General features: G+C 43.1%; 1 protein-coding gene across 1 annotated transcript in view; it reads right to left on the bottom strand.

The window, feature by feature from the left end:
- Positions 1-16,439, bottom strand: part of LOC119436170 (cleft lip and palate transmembrane protein 1-like protein) — a 73,333-nt gene that overhangs the window by 30,408 nt on the left and 26,486 nt on the right. Inside the window, exons 5-9 of the mRNA XM_037702935.2 lie at positions 14,088-14,221; positions 7,857-7,929; positions 5,724-5,841; positions 1,257-1,351; positions 532-720 (exon numbers count right to left, since the gene is read on the bottom strand). Coding sequence (XP_037558863.1) covers positions 532-720; positions 1,257-1,351; positions 5,724-5,841; positions 7,857-7,929; positions 14,088-14,221 — 609 coding nt within the window. The remainder of the gene's footprint in view (positions 1-531; positions 721-1,256; positions 1,352-5,723; positions 5,842-7,856; positions 7,930-14,087; positions 14,222-16,439) is intronic.

The raw sequence follows: 16,439 nt of genomic DNA, 5'->3' as shown, positions 1-16,439 counted from the left end.
CAACGAATATACAACATTCTATATGCATCTTGTGACATACTGCTCCCTTTTTTTAATTACGGTCAGTTTCATGGTGCGCAACATTGCTTAAAGGAGTTGTTTCTCATTTACAAGCCTCTGAATTCACCAGACATCAAGTTCAGAATGGCATTACATTCATTTATCAAATATTGTAAATAAACTTCATTTTTAATAAAACAGACTCCACACAAACTTTATATTAGATTTTCTTTAGAAATGAAAAAAATATTTGATATTCGATTCAATATTCATAGGTTGTTTTTCTGAAATACTCATATTCGACTAAGAAATTGCAATATATTAACACTCTAATGCTTTCAAGTGCGCTTTTTAAATGTAAACTGGAGAAAACCTGAAGGACCTTACTGAGATACCTTCATTAGATGTTTATGGTTTTATCTATTCACTTCACTGCAAAGAGGGGCAGCACCGTCGGACTCTATCATTTGAAGTGACCACTGCTTTAAACTATGGCATAAACTTGGGTTTCAAAGTGCAAGCGGCACTAACCTCAATGACTGCTCCAACGGCACTTGTGACAAGCACAATGCGGCTAGTGTCTTCATCAAGAAGGTAGAAGAAAACGATAACTTGACTAAAACCTCGCCATAGCACAGCCTTCACTGAAAGGCCTTCAAAGGTCTTGCGCCCACGCCAAAAATTGACGTCATTTTTGAAGGCTAAGAAATCAAACAGCAGCTGCAACAAAAATGAGATAACAGTGTTACAGTGGCAACAATGTGAAAATGACCACAAAGCAAAGCAGAAAAATAAGATCAGCCAGACACACACACCTTGCTAGGCAGTAAAATCAATGGAAGTAAAAAATGGCTGTGAAATTGTGGTAAAAAGACTGACTACTGGACCCTAGGTTCCATCCTACGATGCTACTCAACATCAGAGCAATAAAAATAACAAAATCATATATACTACAGGGCTTGAGGACGTTGTATACTACTATTTGTCACAATCACGTCAGTTACGTAGATGGTTGGGGTTGCATTCTGCTACTTTCAGAATAAGTCTACTTTGATGATGGTTACTGCTGTCATTTTTCCTTCACACAGAATTCACAGTTTTGATGTCCAAACATCAATTTTTCACAAAGGAGGATCTAAATGGCTATATGACTGTTTATTTATCTCGTTACAATCCTGCTTTTAGTATAGCTGCCAAAAAAGTTCATTAGGTCTACCTAGCAACACATGATAAACACAGCACAGAAAGATACTCACATGAAAGCCAGACACCAGCAGTGTCATGAGCAAAACATAAAAGTTGGTGTCAAAAAAGATGCTTTTAACTTCGTCTGTGTCCTTGGTTGTCAGGCCTGCCATAAATAGCATAGCAAAAGATTGTTGTACATTTCAAAAGTAACTCCAATCCACCATCAATAAACATACAGCATAATATTATAACTGACGTTCACTGCAGACAAGCTCGAGTGTGTGCGAAAATGGGCATGGTGCAAAACATGGAACTGCAGGTAATGAAACAAATGCGGGAAATGCTGAATACTTATACTTATTAAAGCTGAATGCTTATTAGTAATAAATTAATTACTTATTAGTAATAAATTAATTACTGAGCCATCAAAATATATTAAACCCTTAACAACTGGACACACCCAGCACCATCAACCCCACACTTTTAACCCCATATTTTGCATGTACTGAAGTGTTCAAGTATTCCTTTTTTCCACAAACTATTAACGACTAGAACTCGATACCGACCCCAATTGTACTTACTACTGATTGACATATGCTACTTTTTTCTTGTGTTTATTCAAATGCTTTTGTACACACCCTGCTTGAACCTGTGCAAGGTCCGCAGTATTGTATAAAATAAAATTAAAACACAGATTGCACCCATACAGCAAGTATTAAAGGGTCCCTGAAATGGTTTGGACAAATTCTGTAGACGCGTAGGGTATAGCTACAGTAAAACATTAGTGCCACAATTTAAGTGAAGTGTCTCATATTAAGAGAGCTACGGATGATTACAAGTTACCCTCTTCCCTAGCCATGCTTCTTCTCCTCAACTAATTCGCCAAGTGATGGGGGTTAAGCTCCACCTTCACTGGCCGTTGTGTGACCTTCATGTGACGTTGTGACGTTTACTTCCGGCTGTCTTGGAGCCGGACACCCTACCTTTCTACAAAATTTATCCAAACCATTTCAGAGATCCTTCAACTAAAATGCAGCATGCTCCTCAACAGGCACTGTTGGCAGTGCTGTGTATGACAGCACACCACAGGCTAAGTCATCTGGGTAAAGGGGGAAACGATATTTTTAAAAGATTTGTATTGCTGTCACCGCAAGCCACCACATTTCATTCCGTGTGCCTATACGCCAAGCTCCACAGATCTTTTCTTTTCTAACAACAATGTAAAAGTTTCATGCACTAATAGGAACAGCCAGGGAAAAGGTATTTCTTAACTGCACAAAGCCCAACGCATCATTTTTGATATGCTGAGTTTGATACCTAACAATTTAGATTTAAGATTTAAATGCCATAAACTTAACACAAAGTCCGCTGTAGCGTTCTTGATACCTGCAGTGATATCCCCCCCCCCCCCCCCCAGTAATGGATAGTTCAGCAAACCAATTACTAGTTAATTACTTTACTATAATATTTGCTTTTTTTTTTTACTGAAGTAGACCCTTAATTGCTTTTTTTTTTGGATGAATGTACTCTCCATAGCCATAAATAATAAAGATGAACAAGTTCTTAGAACTTTATTTGATGTAGAATGGCTTTTTGGGGTTAAATCTAACAATCACAACCAACATTTTTTGCTAAGGCGGGTGGTGTGAAGAGCTTGAGTTCAAATTGCAACTGTTGACAACAAAGTGACACCCAATGGCAATACACAAGCCTCCACAGTCAAAAATGATATCACTGTGCCCAAGTTTGCTTAACTGTCACATTTCTTAGGGAAAACACTTCTCACACAATAAATAATTTGTTCAGAGCACAATTTTTAAACCAGAGAGAACTGGAACCAGACACCTCATCAGGCTCTACACACTCCTCTAAGTAGCCACAACAGTAGATGGAATGAGAGTAAAGCAAGCTCCTTTGCTCCTACTTTGACATACCTTTAGTACAGTGTAGACCGCTTATAACGTAAGTCGCCGGAGTCTCGAATATCCGCACTATAAGCGGTACCGCACTATACCCAAAACAACTATTTTATTGCGATAATGGACACTCCAGGCGCATTTCTTCCATCGCTGTCACCGTGGTGCTCTAGGTTCCGTATTCGCTTCCTAAATAAATTGAAAAGCACGGTGTCACGCGCGCACAAGTAAACATGAACACATCTCGCTCGTTGACCGCAGAAATGAACTGTCAAAACGCTCAATTCGCTCGCTGAAGCGCGAGCGAATTGACCTTCGTGCTATCATGCCTCTCGCTTCAACGCGACCTATAAGCGGCGAAAACATGGCGCCCGGCAGACTTTCCTTGTCGCAGATTGCGTTCAAGATAGGGCCAAGGCAATCGCATCGCCGAAGTGGATTGTCGCAGATTACGCCCTGCTTCGGTCCACTGAAACCGTTCTGCATTGCTTTGCTGGCGAAAATCCTCTCCTCCTGTTTGCACCAGTCCCGAACGGAAGTTTTGGATTCTCCGAAAGCCCGTTATGCGGCCCGATTTCCGTCTGTCTCCGCACACATGATCCCTTTCCTTTTAAATGCGGCATCATGATGAACTCGGTGCTTCATGCTGATAGAGTAGACGCAGACAACGTGCAGACAGATGGTAGACTATTGCCTAAGCACGTGTACTGCAATACATGGACGAAGCTACGGTAGCTAGGCTCGAGAGTAGCTAGGCTTGACGTGCGTGCGAGGTGGCCATTTTGAAATGCCGACGGCTATATGGTGACGCATATTTAGGGTCGTACTCGATTCTAAAGTGCACGCAATTTTTGGACCTGCTTTATCGGAAAAAAGTGCGCGTTCGATTCGAGTAAATATGGTATTTGTGGCTTGAGGGGAGCGTTTGCCGTCTAGGTTGACTGCCGAACTTCCAGGCAGCCGCACTGTAACCGGTATTTCGTGTCCCGCAACTGCACTAAAGCGATACGCGTATACATATAGTGCTATGGAAAAATTAACGGGAGTCTGAAAAGACCGTATTATATATCCGGTCCTGCACAATAAACGGTTACGTTATAAGTGGTCTATACTGTATATAGAACACACCTCCCTTTAGTACAGTGCTCGTATTGCTGAGAAAGCCAGCAGATATTTAAAATATTGGCTTATATTGCTACAGAGAGAGCTATAAGTTTGTGCATGCAGCAACCATGGTTATAGTTAGTCAGAATAAATTTCATGTGACCATGAAAATAGCAAGTGCTCTTGTTCACACCGATGAGCAGATGGCATGCACATGGGCAATGCTTGTAGTCTTTCAGGAGCACTATCAAAAGGTAAGGTCAGAAGCAGTCACAGAACACTGCATAGGTATTCCGCACAACAGTCGCAGTTCATTTGTGATGGCATGCCTTAAAATTACAAAAACAAAACTTCTTTTCACTGCAGTTAACATACTTAATAATGTCTATTCATACTATTCAATGTTCATACTTTCATTTTATTGTATAGAGACTGGCATGCACAGTGGTGTGAAATAATACTGTTGCATGTTACAAAATGTTTAAAGGGCCCATCACCAGGTCTGGCCTTTTTTAGTCGACAAGTGCAGTGCATACAATGCGCGCTAGCGATCGTGTCTGCTAAGTATTACATCCCTACGTGCTGCAAAAAGACCTTAAATTTCAAACCAAACGCCATATGCCCTTCTCCTCATGGGTGCCCCGATCCCAGCCGGAAAGTTGACATCAATCGCACCACAAGTACACCTACGTACATAGCAGTACTGTGACGTCACTCACAGTGACACGTGACGTTGAAGATTATTCAAGGCAATATCAGTTATTTGTTTAATCTGTTGCTTCAATAGATGAATTAAAGTTTGGAGAAATAATAAAACATACAAACCAAATGTCTGTGCGTTTTTGTTTTACTTCGTTTTGTAGCAAGAGATATGTACTTGCGCTTCGTCTGCTTGTTCCCACGCCGTGCAGTCACGCGCGCAGAGAACGAAACTATGTCATTTTCTACCATGTTCCAGCATTGCGATCACGCTCTTTCATCCTCTTGCGTCTGCCTAGTGCTTGTGATTGGGGCACTGACTTATGCTGCTAATTAGGTGTTTTCGTGCAGAGCGCGCAAAATTGTCCACTGCGCGAAATGAGACAAACGCAACAGCTCACGTACGTGACCATCACCGGAAGCTTAACACTCAGCAAAAACGCGAGAGTGAGAAAAAAGAAAGAAGGCGGAGCCCGCGATCCTCCGGCTCCGGTATGGGAGAACGCAGGGAAGGAATTTCGCTTAGGAGGCTAGACGAGGCAAGTGGAAAGAGTGTCTATGTTGGCAGTGACGCTCGCCTCCTGAAATCATGGGTTCGCTTTACTTCAAATATGTATTTCTATCTCAGCTATCAATGAACTAATTTGAAAAATTCTTCCGGTAGAACACTACTTAGACAGCACGTAACAACTTCCAGCGTATAACCAAAATTTGCTATGTGGCCTCGTGAGGCCACATAATGTGGTGAGGCCATTGTACTAGTAATCGGAATACCTTACAGAAGTAGTTTAAGCAATTAAAAAAGAAAACACTCACCAAAAGCATGCATAGACTTGAGAGCTTCACTGACGGTGATCATAAGCCGAAGTCGACCAATGGACACTGGGCTAACTACTATTTTCAGTGGAACTTCAGGATTCGTCTTTTTTACCAGCTGCAACACCATGAAAATTTTTCCCTAATAAGCATTCGATGAGTAGACGTACTAAAGACAAAACTTGCATATACTGATCTCAAACATATGTAAGAATTATAGGTGGGCGATTTCAAATATGAATTGAATATGAATAGTAAGTATTGAACACTCAAATGCAGATGCTTATATTTACAGCTAGAATATTTATTTTGGTACAATTAGCTACCATGCTTGTACTGACTAGTCAAAAAAGACAGATAACTATCGGGGACAATTAGGATCTGTTTTAAACACAATATCACTAATTGTCATAAAAAATAAAATAAGAAAGAAACTGCATGAATAGCCTCTCAACATCTTTAGAGCCTGGTTGCAAACAAGGTTTCCAAGAATGAATGGCTGCTGTATGACTAGCTTTCCAGAAAATGCTAGAAAAATGGCTGCCCCCCCCCCCCCCCCCCCCCAAATAAAGATGCGAAATTGTGGAAAAATAAAAAATAAGTCTACTGAAGGACTTGCGTGTTTCAGACACATTTAAAACAGCCTGTTGCAAGCAAGAAACCACTGGTTGTAGTGTAAAACATAAAGCTGCTACAGGACTACACTGTGAAAAATACTAAATGACTGTCAAGCAATAATCTTATCGTGTCATGTATGCTTTTGCCGCGACACAGAAAACAAAGCTTGCGTAACCTATTTTATTCTGCATTACTTATTGTCGTTTCAATAATAATAATTTCTGTGGTTTCACATGCCAAAACCACTATCTGATTATGAATCATGCCTTAGTGGGGGACTCAAGATTAATTTTGACCACCTGCGGTTTTTTTAACATGCACCCAATGCGCAGTACATAGGAGTTTTCGCATTTCGCCCCATTTGATCCCGTGACCTCGTGCTTAGCAGCCTAACGCCACAGCCACTAAGCAACCACGGTGGGTATCATTTGTGATACTTTGCTTAGCGGACAGAGAGCAGTAACCAGACTTTATAATAGTCGGTTCTTGCAAAATGTTTCGTTAATTTATTCAAAACTATCGAATAGTTACTTTTCGAATACGAATTGTTAGTAAGTATTATTTTATGCATATTCGAAACTTCAAATATCAGCCCACCCCTAGTAAAATGCCAAACTTGAAAACTTGATCTGTTAATAGCTTAAGTGTGCAAAAAAGAAAGAAAACTCACCCTACCAATAAACAGCAATCAATGTGAAATGTGGCACACAATTTCACAGTTAGCAGCAGCTTTCATCTGCTAATGTGTGTAGTAGCACTTAGGTAACTCTTTCGCCATACACCACTCAACTGAATGTAAATAAACAAGCACTATCATAGTGCAATAAAAAAAAAAAAAAGAACCTTTAACAGTTTGAACAAATTATGTCATTAAAGGGACTAAACAGTTTGAACACAATTATGTCATTAAAGAGGCTCTGGAACCCCCCACTTGCCCTTATTTTTTCCATTTCAGTCCTTTATGAACTTCGCCTTCTCCATGATGTCATTGAATACGAGAGTTGCTAGTGGCAGGCTTTGCAGTAGCCTGCCACTAGCAACTGGGCAGCAAGTTAGCAGGCTGACTGGAGAAAAAGAACGAAATGAAAAAAAAAAAAAAAAAAAACAGCATGCGCGTGCACAACTGCTAAATTGTGGGTGATGTGCCACTCCAATAGGCTTGAAAAAGTGCATTTGCAATGTCAACAGGAATGGCATAGCAAGAGGAAAACAGAGAAGCAACTATGTCAGCAAGATGTGCAACAGAGCCCCTTTGAATTTCACTCAGTGTTGAGAAGATTGATTCCTATAAATGTGGACGTCCTATGCTACGTTCACTACTCAACCTTATATACGGCACTTTCAATATTAGAATGTGGCAGCAACAATTTATTACAAATTACACATTTGAAAAGCAACAAAGTTAGGGTGCAATGCTTCTTGCTTTATATTATGCGAAAATTATTCTTCTCCAGGAAAAGTCCAGGAAAAAAAATAATAACAATACAATGCAGTGACTTAATAAAACAAACTTACTATAAAATCTTTCTCCCTTGTCGTCACATCAGTCAAGTGGACAATAGGCACATATTCTCGTCGAGAGTTCAGTCTGCAAAGAAGATGTTTTCATACGCTAAACAATCAGATTCTGTACAGGATATTCAAGAGTTAACAAGCTACGAAGTTGCCTTATTGTTTATTGATTGCATTTACATCCTGACAACCTTCTTGTATACTACTGTCGAGTCCACTTACAACAAACATCGCATGCAGCATTCGTTCGTTATATCTGAGCATTTGTAAGTGAACATGCAAAAGTAGGCCAATGAAATGGCATAAAATATTTAGGTACAGTGGAATCTCGATGATACGATCACGGCTAATACGAAATTCCGGATGATACAAATTTTTCTGTGGTCCTGACTGAGCCCAATTACTTTGCAACATGCTAGAGAACGGTTGTTACGAATCGATTTTCGACCCGCGTCGGTTGATACGAATAAACGCCGCCCTGCCGACGGCCGCGAAAAAGAACATTGCGCAGTCACGCGCTTTCTCCTTTTCTCTTTTGGTGCGGAGGTGCGGACGCGGCACCGGACAGCGCAGGAGGCCGCTTTTCCCCACGCAGGCGTGGGGAAGTGCGGTCCATCGCTTCAACGGAAACTGAGCTGCGTAAGCACAGTGCATACGAAGGTCAGAGCCGTGTGGAGATCGCTTTCAAGATACGGTGCGTGCGACAACCCCGACAGCCGGCACAGGCGCAAAGTACAAGAACGCATTTGTTGGCAGAGTAGAAGCCGCCCCCTCTCCCCCTCTCTCCTTCCCTCCCTCCTGCGCTGCCTTCCCGCTTTGCTCCTTTCGCGTGGGAGATTGCGTTGCCAGTTACCCTGGCGTCCCGGTTGCAAGATATGCATTTGGTGCCCCACAGCACAGCGTCGTCGCCCCCCCCCCCCCCCCCCCCCCTACCTCCAGCCTTTCGCGCGACAGAAGCAGGTCCGGGCTCGACTGGCGCGCCCGGCCGTGACGGAAGTCGCGTTTGCTCTCCGCTGTGTGTTCGCTCTCCGTGCGTGAAGGCGCGCGTCCCCCGCGCGAAAGGCACGCTTTCACTCGCATATACGGCGCACGGCGACGAACCGCCCTTGGACTCATGCTCCACGTCTCATGCTCCTCCTCCGCATCGCCCTCGTTGATCTCCTCTCCCATCAGTGGGCGCACCTCGTTCAGAAGCAGTGCTCGCTACCGCCCTTGTTGGCGACATTTTCCAGCGGAAGCCGCATTATAATAGGTATTTCGCCTCACGCGGCTGCACTGTAAGCGGTATCTGTATACATGGAGTTCTATGGGAGGGTAAACGGGAGTCGGAAAAGGCCACGTTGCAGCCAGTTCTGCACTATAAACAGTTATGTTATAAGTCATCTATACTGTAAATGCTTTTTACGTGCGTGTGCCTGAGTGAGCTCACCTCCGACTCTATAATTTAGTGAGTTTTAATTGTTTCGATGATACGAATTTTGGCTAATACGAATATTTTTCGTGACCCCGTGAGATTCGTATCATCGCGATTCCACTGTACTGTTTTCCAATGTAATCAGTCAGCTTGCTTTGCTGCTTCTTCAATACCGACACAATAATAGTGGTTTTCAGATTCTTCAAAGCGGAATTAGATCTCATCGCTGAGAGTTTTGCTGTAGATGAGCTGTTTTAGAGATGTGATGCGGCATTGACAGGTGGTGGTATTGGTTTCGCGGTCTGCTGACTCTCTTCATCTGATTTACTGGAGAGAGAGCCTTGCACCTTACTAATGATGCAATCAGTCCTGCATGTCTCCGCGACGTTGGCTTCGTATTCCACATCCACAACGTCATCACAACTGACGAGACAGCAGCACAGGACTGTGCTTCAACAATGCTAGAAACTTGGGCTTTTTGGTAAGGCATACTTCAGTGAACCGCGCAAGAAAGACAGGACAAACAAGCAGAGGAGATGACACACAGCACTGACCTTCAACAATCTCTATTTTGGCAAAGTCCATGAAATGTATACATGAGCGCATTATCGACGTCTGTATAAATGGTTTATTTGCCTGTTTGCTCATAATGGATGGCTGGTGGCAATAATGCTCTTATGTATATATTTTGTGTGCTATGCCAAAATAAAATTTTTTTCTTTTTAAGCCAGCGCTGTGTGTCGTCTCTTCGGCTTGTTCGTCCTGTCTTTTTCGCGTTGTTCAGTGAAGTTCAACGATGTGCTGCTATAAATTTGCAGCCGAGTTTTCATTGCTTCTGTGATCCACACTTCCACTCTCCTGCCCTACACAGGAATCCAGTCTTGCAGAAATAGTTGTTGATGTAATATGCAGAAACCTCCCACTCAAAGACGCCTTTATCATTTCCACAGCCGTGAACAACACCCTACATAGCGGTATGTTAGTGACTGAGTGATGATGTTAGCGGGATGTTAGCGGCCATCTCACACAGTTGAGAGGTACTACCAGGTTCATTCTAAAGGAGTTCGGAGCCGCATGCATGTTCATTCTATCAGAGACGCACTGCTATACACCACTAACTATGACTAAATAAACTATGACTGTCATTATATCTTTGTTCATAATACTAAATGAGCATCGTTATAAACAAAACAAAAGGATGGTTATAACTGGGCTCGACTGTCTAGGAGGAATGTGACGGCGGCCGTACGAGCCGTGCCGTCGTTCCCTACTCAGAAGGGCGAAGTGGCAGCTGCGACGACCAGCGTGGCTAGCTTTCAGACCGACACTGCACGTGCCAAGCTTGCGCCTTGAGCACGCAATGCGCATTTTTATTTTCTCCTTCTTTGACAGCCGGCGCCAAGGCACCGGCTGAGAGCGCCGAACAAAGTGGCCCGCTTTGGGCCGCTTTGTTCAAACTTTGTTCAAACAACTGTAACAAACAAATGGCCAGCTATCACAGTCAGATGGTTGTGTGAAATGATCAGCATATTTAACAGTGTGCTAGCCTTTAACCTATTGACTTAAGTGTCATAAAAGTGAATACTGGCTTAATATTTATTTCTTAAATTAATTATGTAATTATACATCCTGTCAATCCAAATAGGGATTATAACAGAAAGGGCAAGAAGTCAGAAGTGAATTAATGTATTGAACGTCAATAACGGCCCTGTATAATAGAAGAAATGCAGTTAACTCGGCATGAACAAAATAATTTCAATTAATACCGGAAGTGACATAATAGTCAAAGCTGTAACATACTCAAGAACAAAAGGACTGAGTTGGGGAAATATTACAAAGCAAAGGTGCCCAATTTCCGGAGCACACAAGTAGTTTGCAATCAACAAAAGAACAAACAACTTTAAAGGTGTGCCATTAGTAGGAGACAAGATAGGGTAAAAGAAAGAAAGAAGAAAAGAAAAACACTAATGAAATCACAAAAGAAGTGGCCTAAAGTGCACTATTGTTAATGCATGAAGTCAGGCTATTTTATTCTCTTATCGCGAAAGGAAAAAACGAGTATTTAAAAGCATATGAGTGGAATGGGTAATAAGTAAGATTATGGGAGTGTTTTTGGTGCATGAGCTTGATTCGGATTTCATAACACAACGAGAAGTTCCCAACTTTAATTGTTTGCAGAGTAATTGGTACATGACCTTTAGGCACGGCAGCTTTGACCAATTTTTTTGGAATGAGTATTCCAGCATTTCTTAGCAAATCTGTAGGGCAGTCTGTTGGGTTGTACTTGTTGAAAATAACCTTAAGTGCTTTTCGTTCAGCTCCTTCGACCTTCTCGGTTAGCTTTTTAATGAAGGGAAACCAAACACCATTTGCTCATTCCTGAATGGGTTTGGTAATTGTGTTGTAGGCTAGCAACTTTGTATCTGGCGATGTTATTCTTTAACACCACCTAATACAAAGTTGCACAAAGAGATGCCTTTTCTGTGCTCAGAAAGAGTATATCTTAAATGCAGATAATGTACAGTATAGACCACTTATAACGTAACCGCTTATAGTGCAGGACCGGATATAGTGCGATCTTTTCAGACTCCCGTTAATTTTCCCATAGCACTCTATGTATACACGTATCGCTTAAAGTGCAGGTCCGGGAAACGAAATACCGGTTACAGTGCGGCTGCCTGGGAGTACGGAAGTCAGCGGAGACGGCGAACACTTCCCTCAAACGGGCGCCCCAAGGAGTGCTCGAGGAAGGAAGAGAGACGAAGTGCACGTCTCTCTTCCTTCCTCGGAGAAGGGCACGTGGTGCGAACGAACAGCCAGTGAGGCTGAAACCAGAATCTTGAGTGTGAGTCATGAAATATCAAGGCGCGCATCGCGAGCGAGGGCGACGAAACTGCCAACGCCCGCCAACGCTCGCTTCAAGATAACGGCAGTAAACGAAACTTCGGGAAGCGGGCGGCGCCGGCACGGCATGGCAAAGGGCGCACGTGGAGACCGTGGAATCTGAGGGAGGAGGGCGGCAGGGAAGCGGATTTCGCCTCAGCAACTCCGCCGCTTCGGTGGCTCCGCTCGCCCTCCCTCGTAGCTCCCTCACTTTCGACTGTCACCGCGCGCGCCCAGCGCCGCCGCTCCAGCCGGCCTGGCGCCAGCTCCCCGAAATTTCGTTTTCTGCCGTTATCGGGAAGCGGGCGTTTGCCGGCGTGGGCAGTTTCGTTGGCCAGCCTGGGACAGCGCCGCTGCTTCCCTTTGCGCCGTAGCCGCAGCGTGCAAGGTCAACACGTGACTAGAAAGTAGAGGAAGCATAAAGAAGAAAGAAGGGTTCATACACGTGGCTACGGTAGCGTGGCTGAGACGTTGGCACGTACACGCATCTTCCGGCGCAACGCACAATCGGCGACCTTGCCATTTGAGAGAGGGTGAAATTTCCGCCAGATTTTTCTTCTTCTTTTTTTTTTTTGTTCGCGCGCGACATTGAGGGGTCTCTCCTAAGCTTTTACTCTATGACGGTGCCAGAGCAATGCCGGTCGGAGGTGCCGCTGCATGATTTGGTTCGAATTAATGAGATTCGACTGCAAATTGAATGCAAACGTTCTAGCCGCATTCCTCGACTGTCGCATATGCGTGGCGGCTTGGTGCACATGTTTTGCATATGTGCGGGCCTTGAAAATTGTTGCTTTGGTTATAGTGCAGTACCACTTCATCATCAGCCTATATTTATGTCCACTGCAGGACGAAGGCCTCTCCCTGCGATCTCCAATTACCCCTGTCTTGCGCTAGCGTATTCCAACTTGCGCCTGCGAATTTCCTAACCTCATCATCCCACCTGACTTTCTGCCGTCCTCGACTGCGCTTCCCTTCTCTTGGTATCCATTCTGTAACCCTAATGGTCCACCGGTTATCCATCCTACGCATTACATGGCCTGCCCAGCTCCATTTCTTCCGCTTAATGTCAAGTACCACTTATAGTGCGGATATTCGCGACTCCGGCGACTTACGTTATAAGCGGTCTACACTGTAATATGTTGAATGTGAGAACACCCCCTTAAGTTGAGCGATAACATTACACCAAGGTTTTTGTGTTTCTTCACATTGGTTAGAGCAGTTGAATTAAATGTATTTGAAGTCGGATGAATACTTCTGGCTATGGTTAATAGAGTCAACTTTTTTTTATGTATAACTTCTGGCACCATGGCGAACAAATTTGATAGTAGACAGCAGGTGGGAACACCCATGGCAATCATTCTGACAACAAAGCTACTCAAGCAGGTAATTTTTCTCAAGAAATACATAAAAATGATCAAACTCCTTTTAGTGCACAGAAACCACGGACACAAATGGAATAAGATAAGTGCTATTAACTACCTCAATCTCTCACATTGCTAAATATAAAAATGTTTCCATTGTGGATGCTGACGAACAAATGCACTTAACACTGCATTTATACATGTTCTTACAAGTCATGCTTGTTATGTTTACATAAACTCGGCATCATTCATCGTGCTCGGACAGTGGGTTGTCAGCTATGACATTCTGCTACTGAGCACAAGGTTAAGAGTTCAATTTCCAGCCTTAGCAACCATGTTATCATGGAGACTGAATGTACAAACACCCATGTACCAATATTCTTGTACACTTTAAAAAACCTTAATTGGTCAAAATTAATATGCAGCCCTCCAACACTGTCCTTCAAATCCCAAGTGCCACAGTGAGATGTAAAAACACAAAAGAATCAGTCAGCTTAGGTCATCCTTGTGAAATGGACAGGCTAAAACTAATTCACAATATTTGATTGGCTGTCTATGACAAAATAAATGACTTACTGAAGCAAGTGGGCTATCTCACCAGGAATCTGGTTAGCTTTGATGGGGAATGGGTCACTGAGGATGTTGACTTCAACCCTTGGGTTCCAATGGGTAACTGGTCTACTTTCTAGCGCTTCAGCAGAAGGCGGTGTCTGAGGAACAAAATAAATACCAAAATGCTAAAGCATACTGCACTGTCCAGATTCTGCATAGTTGATAAAGGTTTACACGTCACAAAGAAACAGCATGCATGACTTCCCCTTGTAAATTTTCCAAAATACCAAGAGCAGCAGGGCAAGCATGGATATATACAGTCAAGAGCTTCAATAACGAAATGACCTGTATAATGAACATGTGTGCAAAGTGCAAACTGCGCCTTGAAAGGGTGAAATTGCAAGGAGGGCTCAAACAAGTCATCTTGCTAGAAGCCATAGCATGTACAAGCTCCCGCACACCATCTTCTAGGCTGAAGTGTGTAAAGCGCGCTCCCTCATCGCGCACCTGAAGTTGCTTTCGGCCGTTAAGTTTACTGTTTTAGAGATGTGATGCGGCATTGACAGGTGGTGGTATTGGTTTCGCGGTCTGCTGACTCTCTTCATCTGATTTACTGGAGAGAGAGCCTTGCACCTTACTAATGATGCAATCAGTCCTGCATGTCTCCGTGACGTTGGCTTCGTATTCCACATCCAGAACGTCATCACAACTGACGAGACAGCAGCACAGGACTGTGCTTCAACAATGCTAGAAACTTGGGCTTTTTGGTAAGGCATACTTCAGTGAACCGCGCAAGAAAGACAGGACAAACAAGCAGAGGAGATGACACACAGCACTGACCTTCAACAATCTCTATTTTGGCAAAGTCCATGAAATGTATACATGAGCGCATTATCGACGTCTGTATAAATGGTTTATTTGCCTGTTTGCTCATAATGGTTGGCTGGTGGCAATAATGCTCTTATGTATATATTTTGTGTGCTATGCCAAAATAAAATTTTGTTCTTTTTAAGCCAGCGCTGTGTGTCGTCTCTTCGGCTTGTTCGTCCTGTCTTTTTCGCGTTGTTCAGTGAAGTTCAACGATGTGCTGCTATAAATTTGCAGCCGAGTTTTCATTGCTTCTGTGATCCACACTTCCACTCTCCTGCCCTACACAGGAATCCAGTCTTGCAGAAATAGTTGTTGATATAATATGCAGAAACCTCCCACTCAAAGACGCCTTTATCATTTCCACAGCCGTGAACAACACCCTACATAGCGGTATGTTAGTGACTGAGTGATGATGTTAGCGGGACGTTAGCGGCCATCTCACACAGTTGAGAGGTACTACCAGGTTCATTCTAATGGAGTTCGGAGCCGCATGCATGTTCATTCTATCAGAGCGCCGAACAAAGTGGCCCGCTTTGGGCCGCTTTGTTCAAACTTTGTTCAAACAACTGTAACAAACAAACTGCGCCTTGAAAGGGTGAAATTGCAAGGAGGGCTCAAACAAGTCATCTTGCTGGAAGCCATAGCATGTACAAGCTCCCGCACACCATCTTCTAGGCTGAAGTGTGTAAAGCGCGCTCCCTCATCGCGCACCTGAAGTTGCTTTCGGCCGTTAAGTTTACTTTGAGCGTGCTCTACCGACTAGAGCACGCTCAAGCTTCTTAACTTATCGAGGCCATTTTCAACCGGGTTACAGTGCGCGACTGTGCTCTTTGATCTGCTTGCGTCTGTCTCAGTGCTTCTGTGGCACTGTCTTTTACTGCTAGTCAGGTATTCTCGTGCACAGCGCACAAAACTGTGCGTTGCATCATCACCAGCCATGTGGCCATGCTGCCGTCACCGGCCATGCTGCATCGTTACCGGCATAGTCACCGGAATGCCAATGCATTTCTCCGCAAAGTTCGGTAAATAATATCTCGAAACTGGTGTCATTCTGAGAATTCGTTCAGTGGATCCACCTTGCGAACACTACGGCTAGAATTTGTAAATTGTAATATGGTTCATAAGTAATTTGATAAAAACTTAATTAGTAAATTTATGTTAATTAGTGGATTATGCATTTCAATTTTTTGTGCAAGTAATGTCCGCCTCTTCGAGTAGACCAGCTCATGAACTAGAATTGTGCTATCTGCCCCAGGCAACCCTTAAACATTTTTGAAAATGTTCACTGAAACATCCAGTATTACATAATGTATGCATTTGCATTGTGATTGGTAAATGCTACAGTTATTATATTATGTTTATTAATCACGTGTGAAACTGTCAAAACATGCTGCTTTTCTATTCAATTTATTATTATTCCTGTATATTGCTGATTAAGCTTGTCATATAATTGTTTTAATTCGTTTTCTAGTATGTTTTTATAATTGCTGCCTTTCTAATTTGTTT

The sequence above is a fragment of the Dermacentor silvarum genome, chromosome 1 (genome assembly GCF_013339745.2).
Source record: "Dermacentor silvarum isolate Dsil-2018 chromosome 1, BIME_Dsil_1.4, whole genome shotgun sequence".
NCBI classification, from domain to species: domain Eukaryota; kingdom Metazoa; phylum Arthropoda; class Arachnida; order Ixodida; family Ixodidae; genus Dermacentor; species Dermacentor silvarum.
Note: the sequence above shows the minus strand (reverse complement) of the source record. Positions and strands in the feature narration are given on the sequence as shown.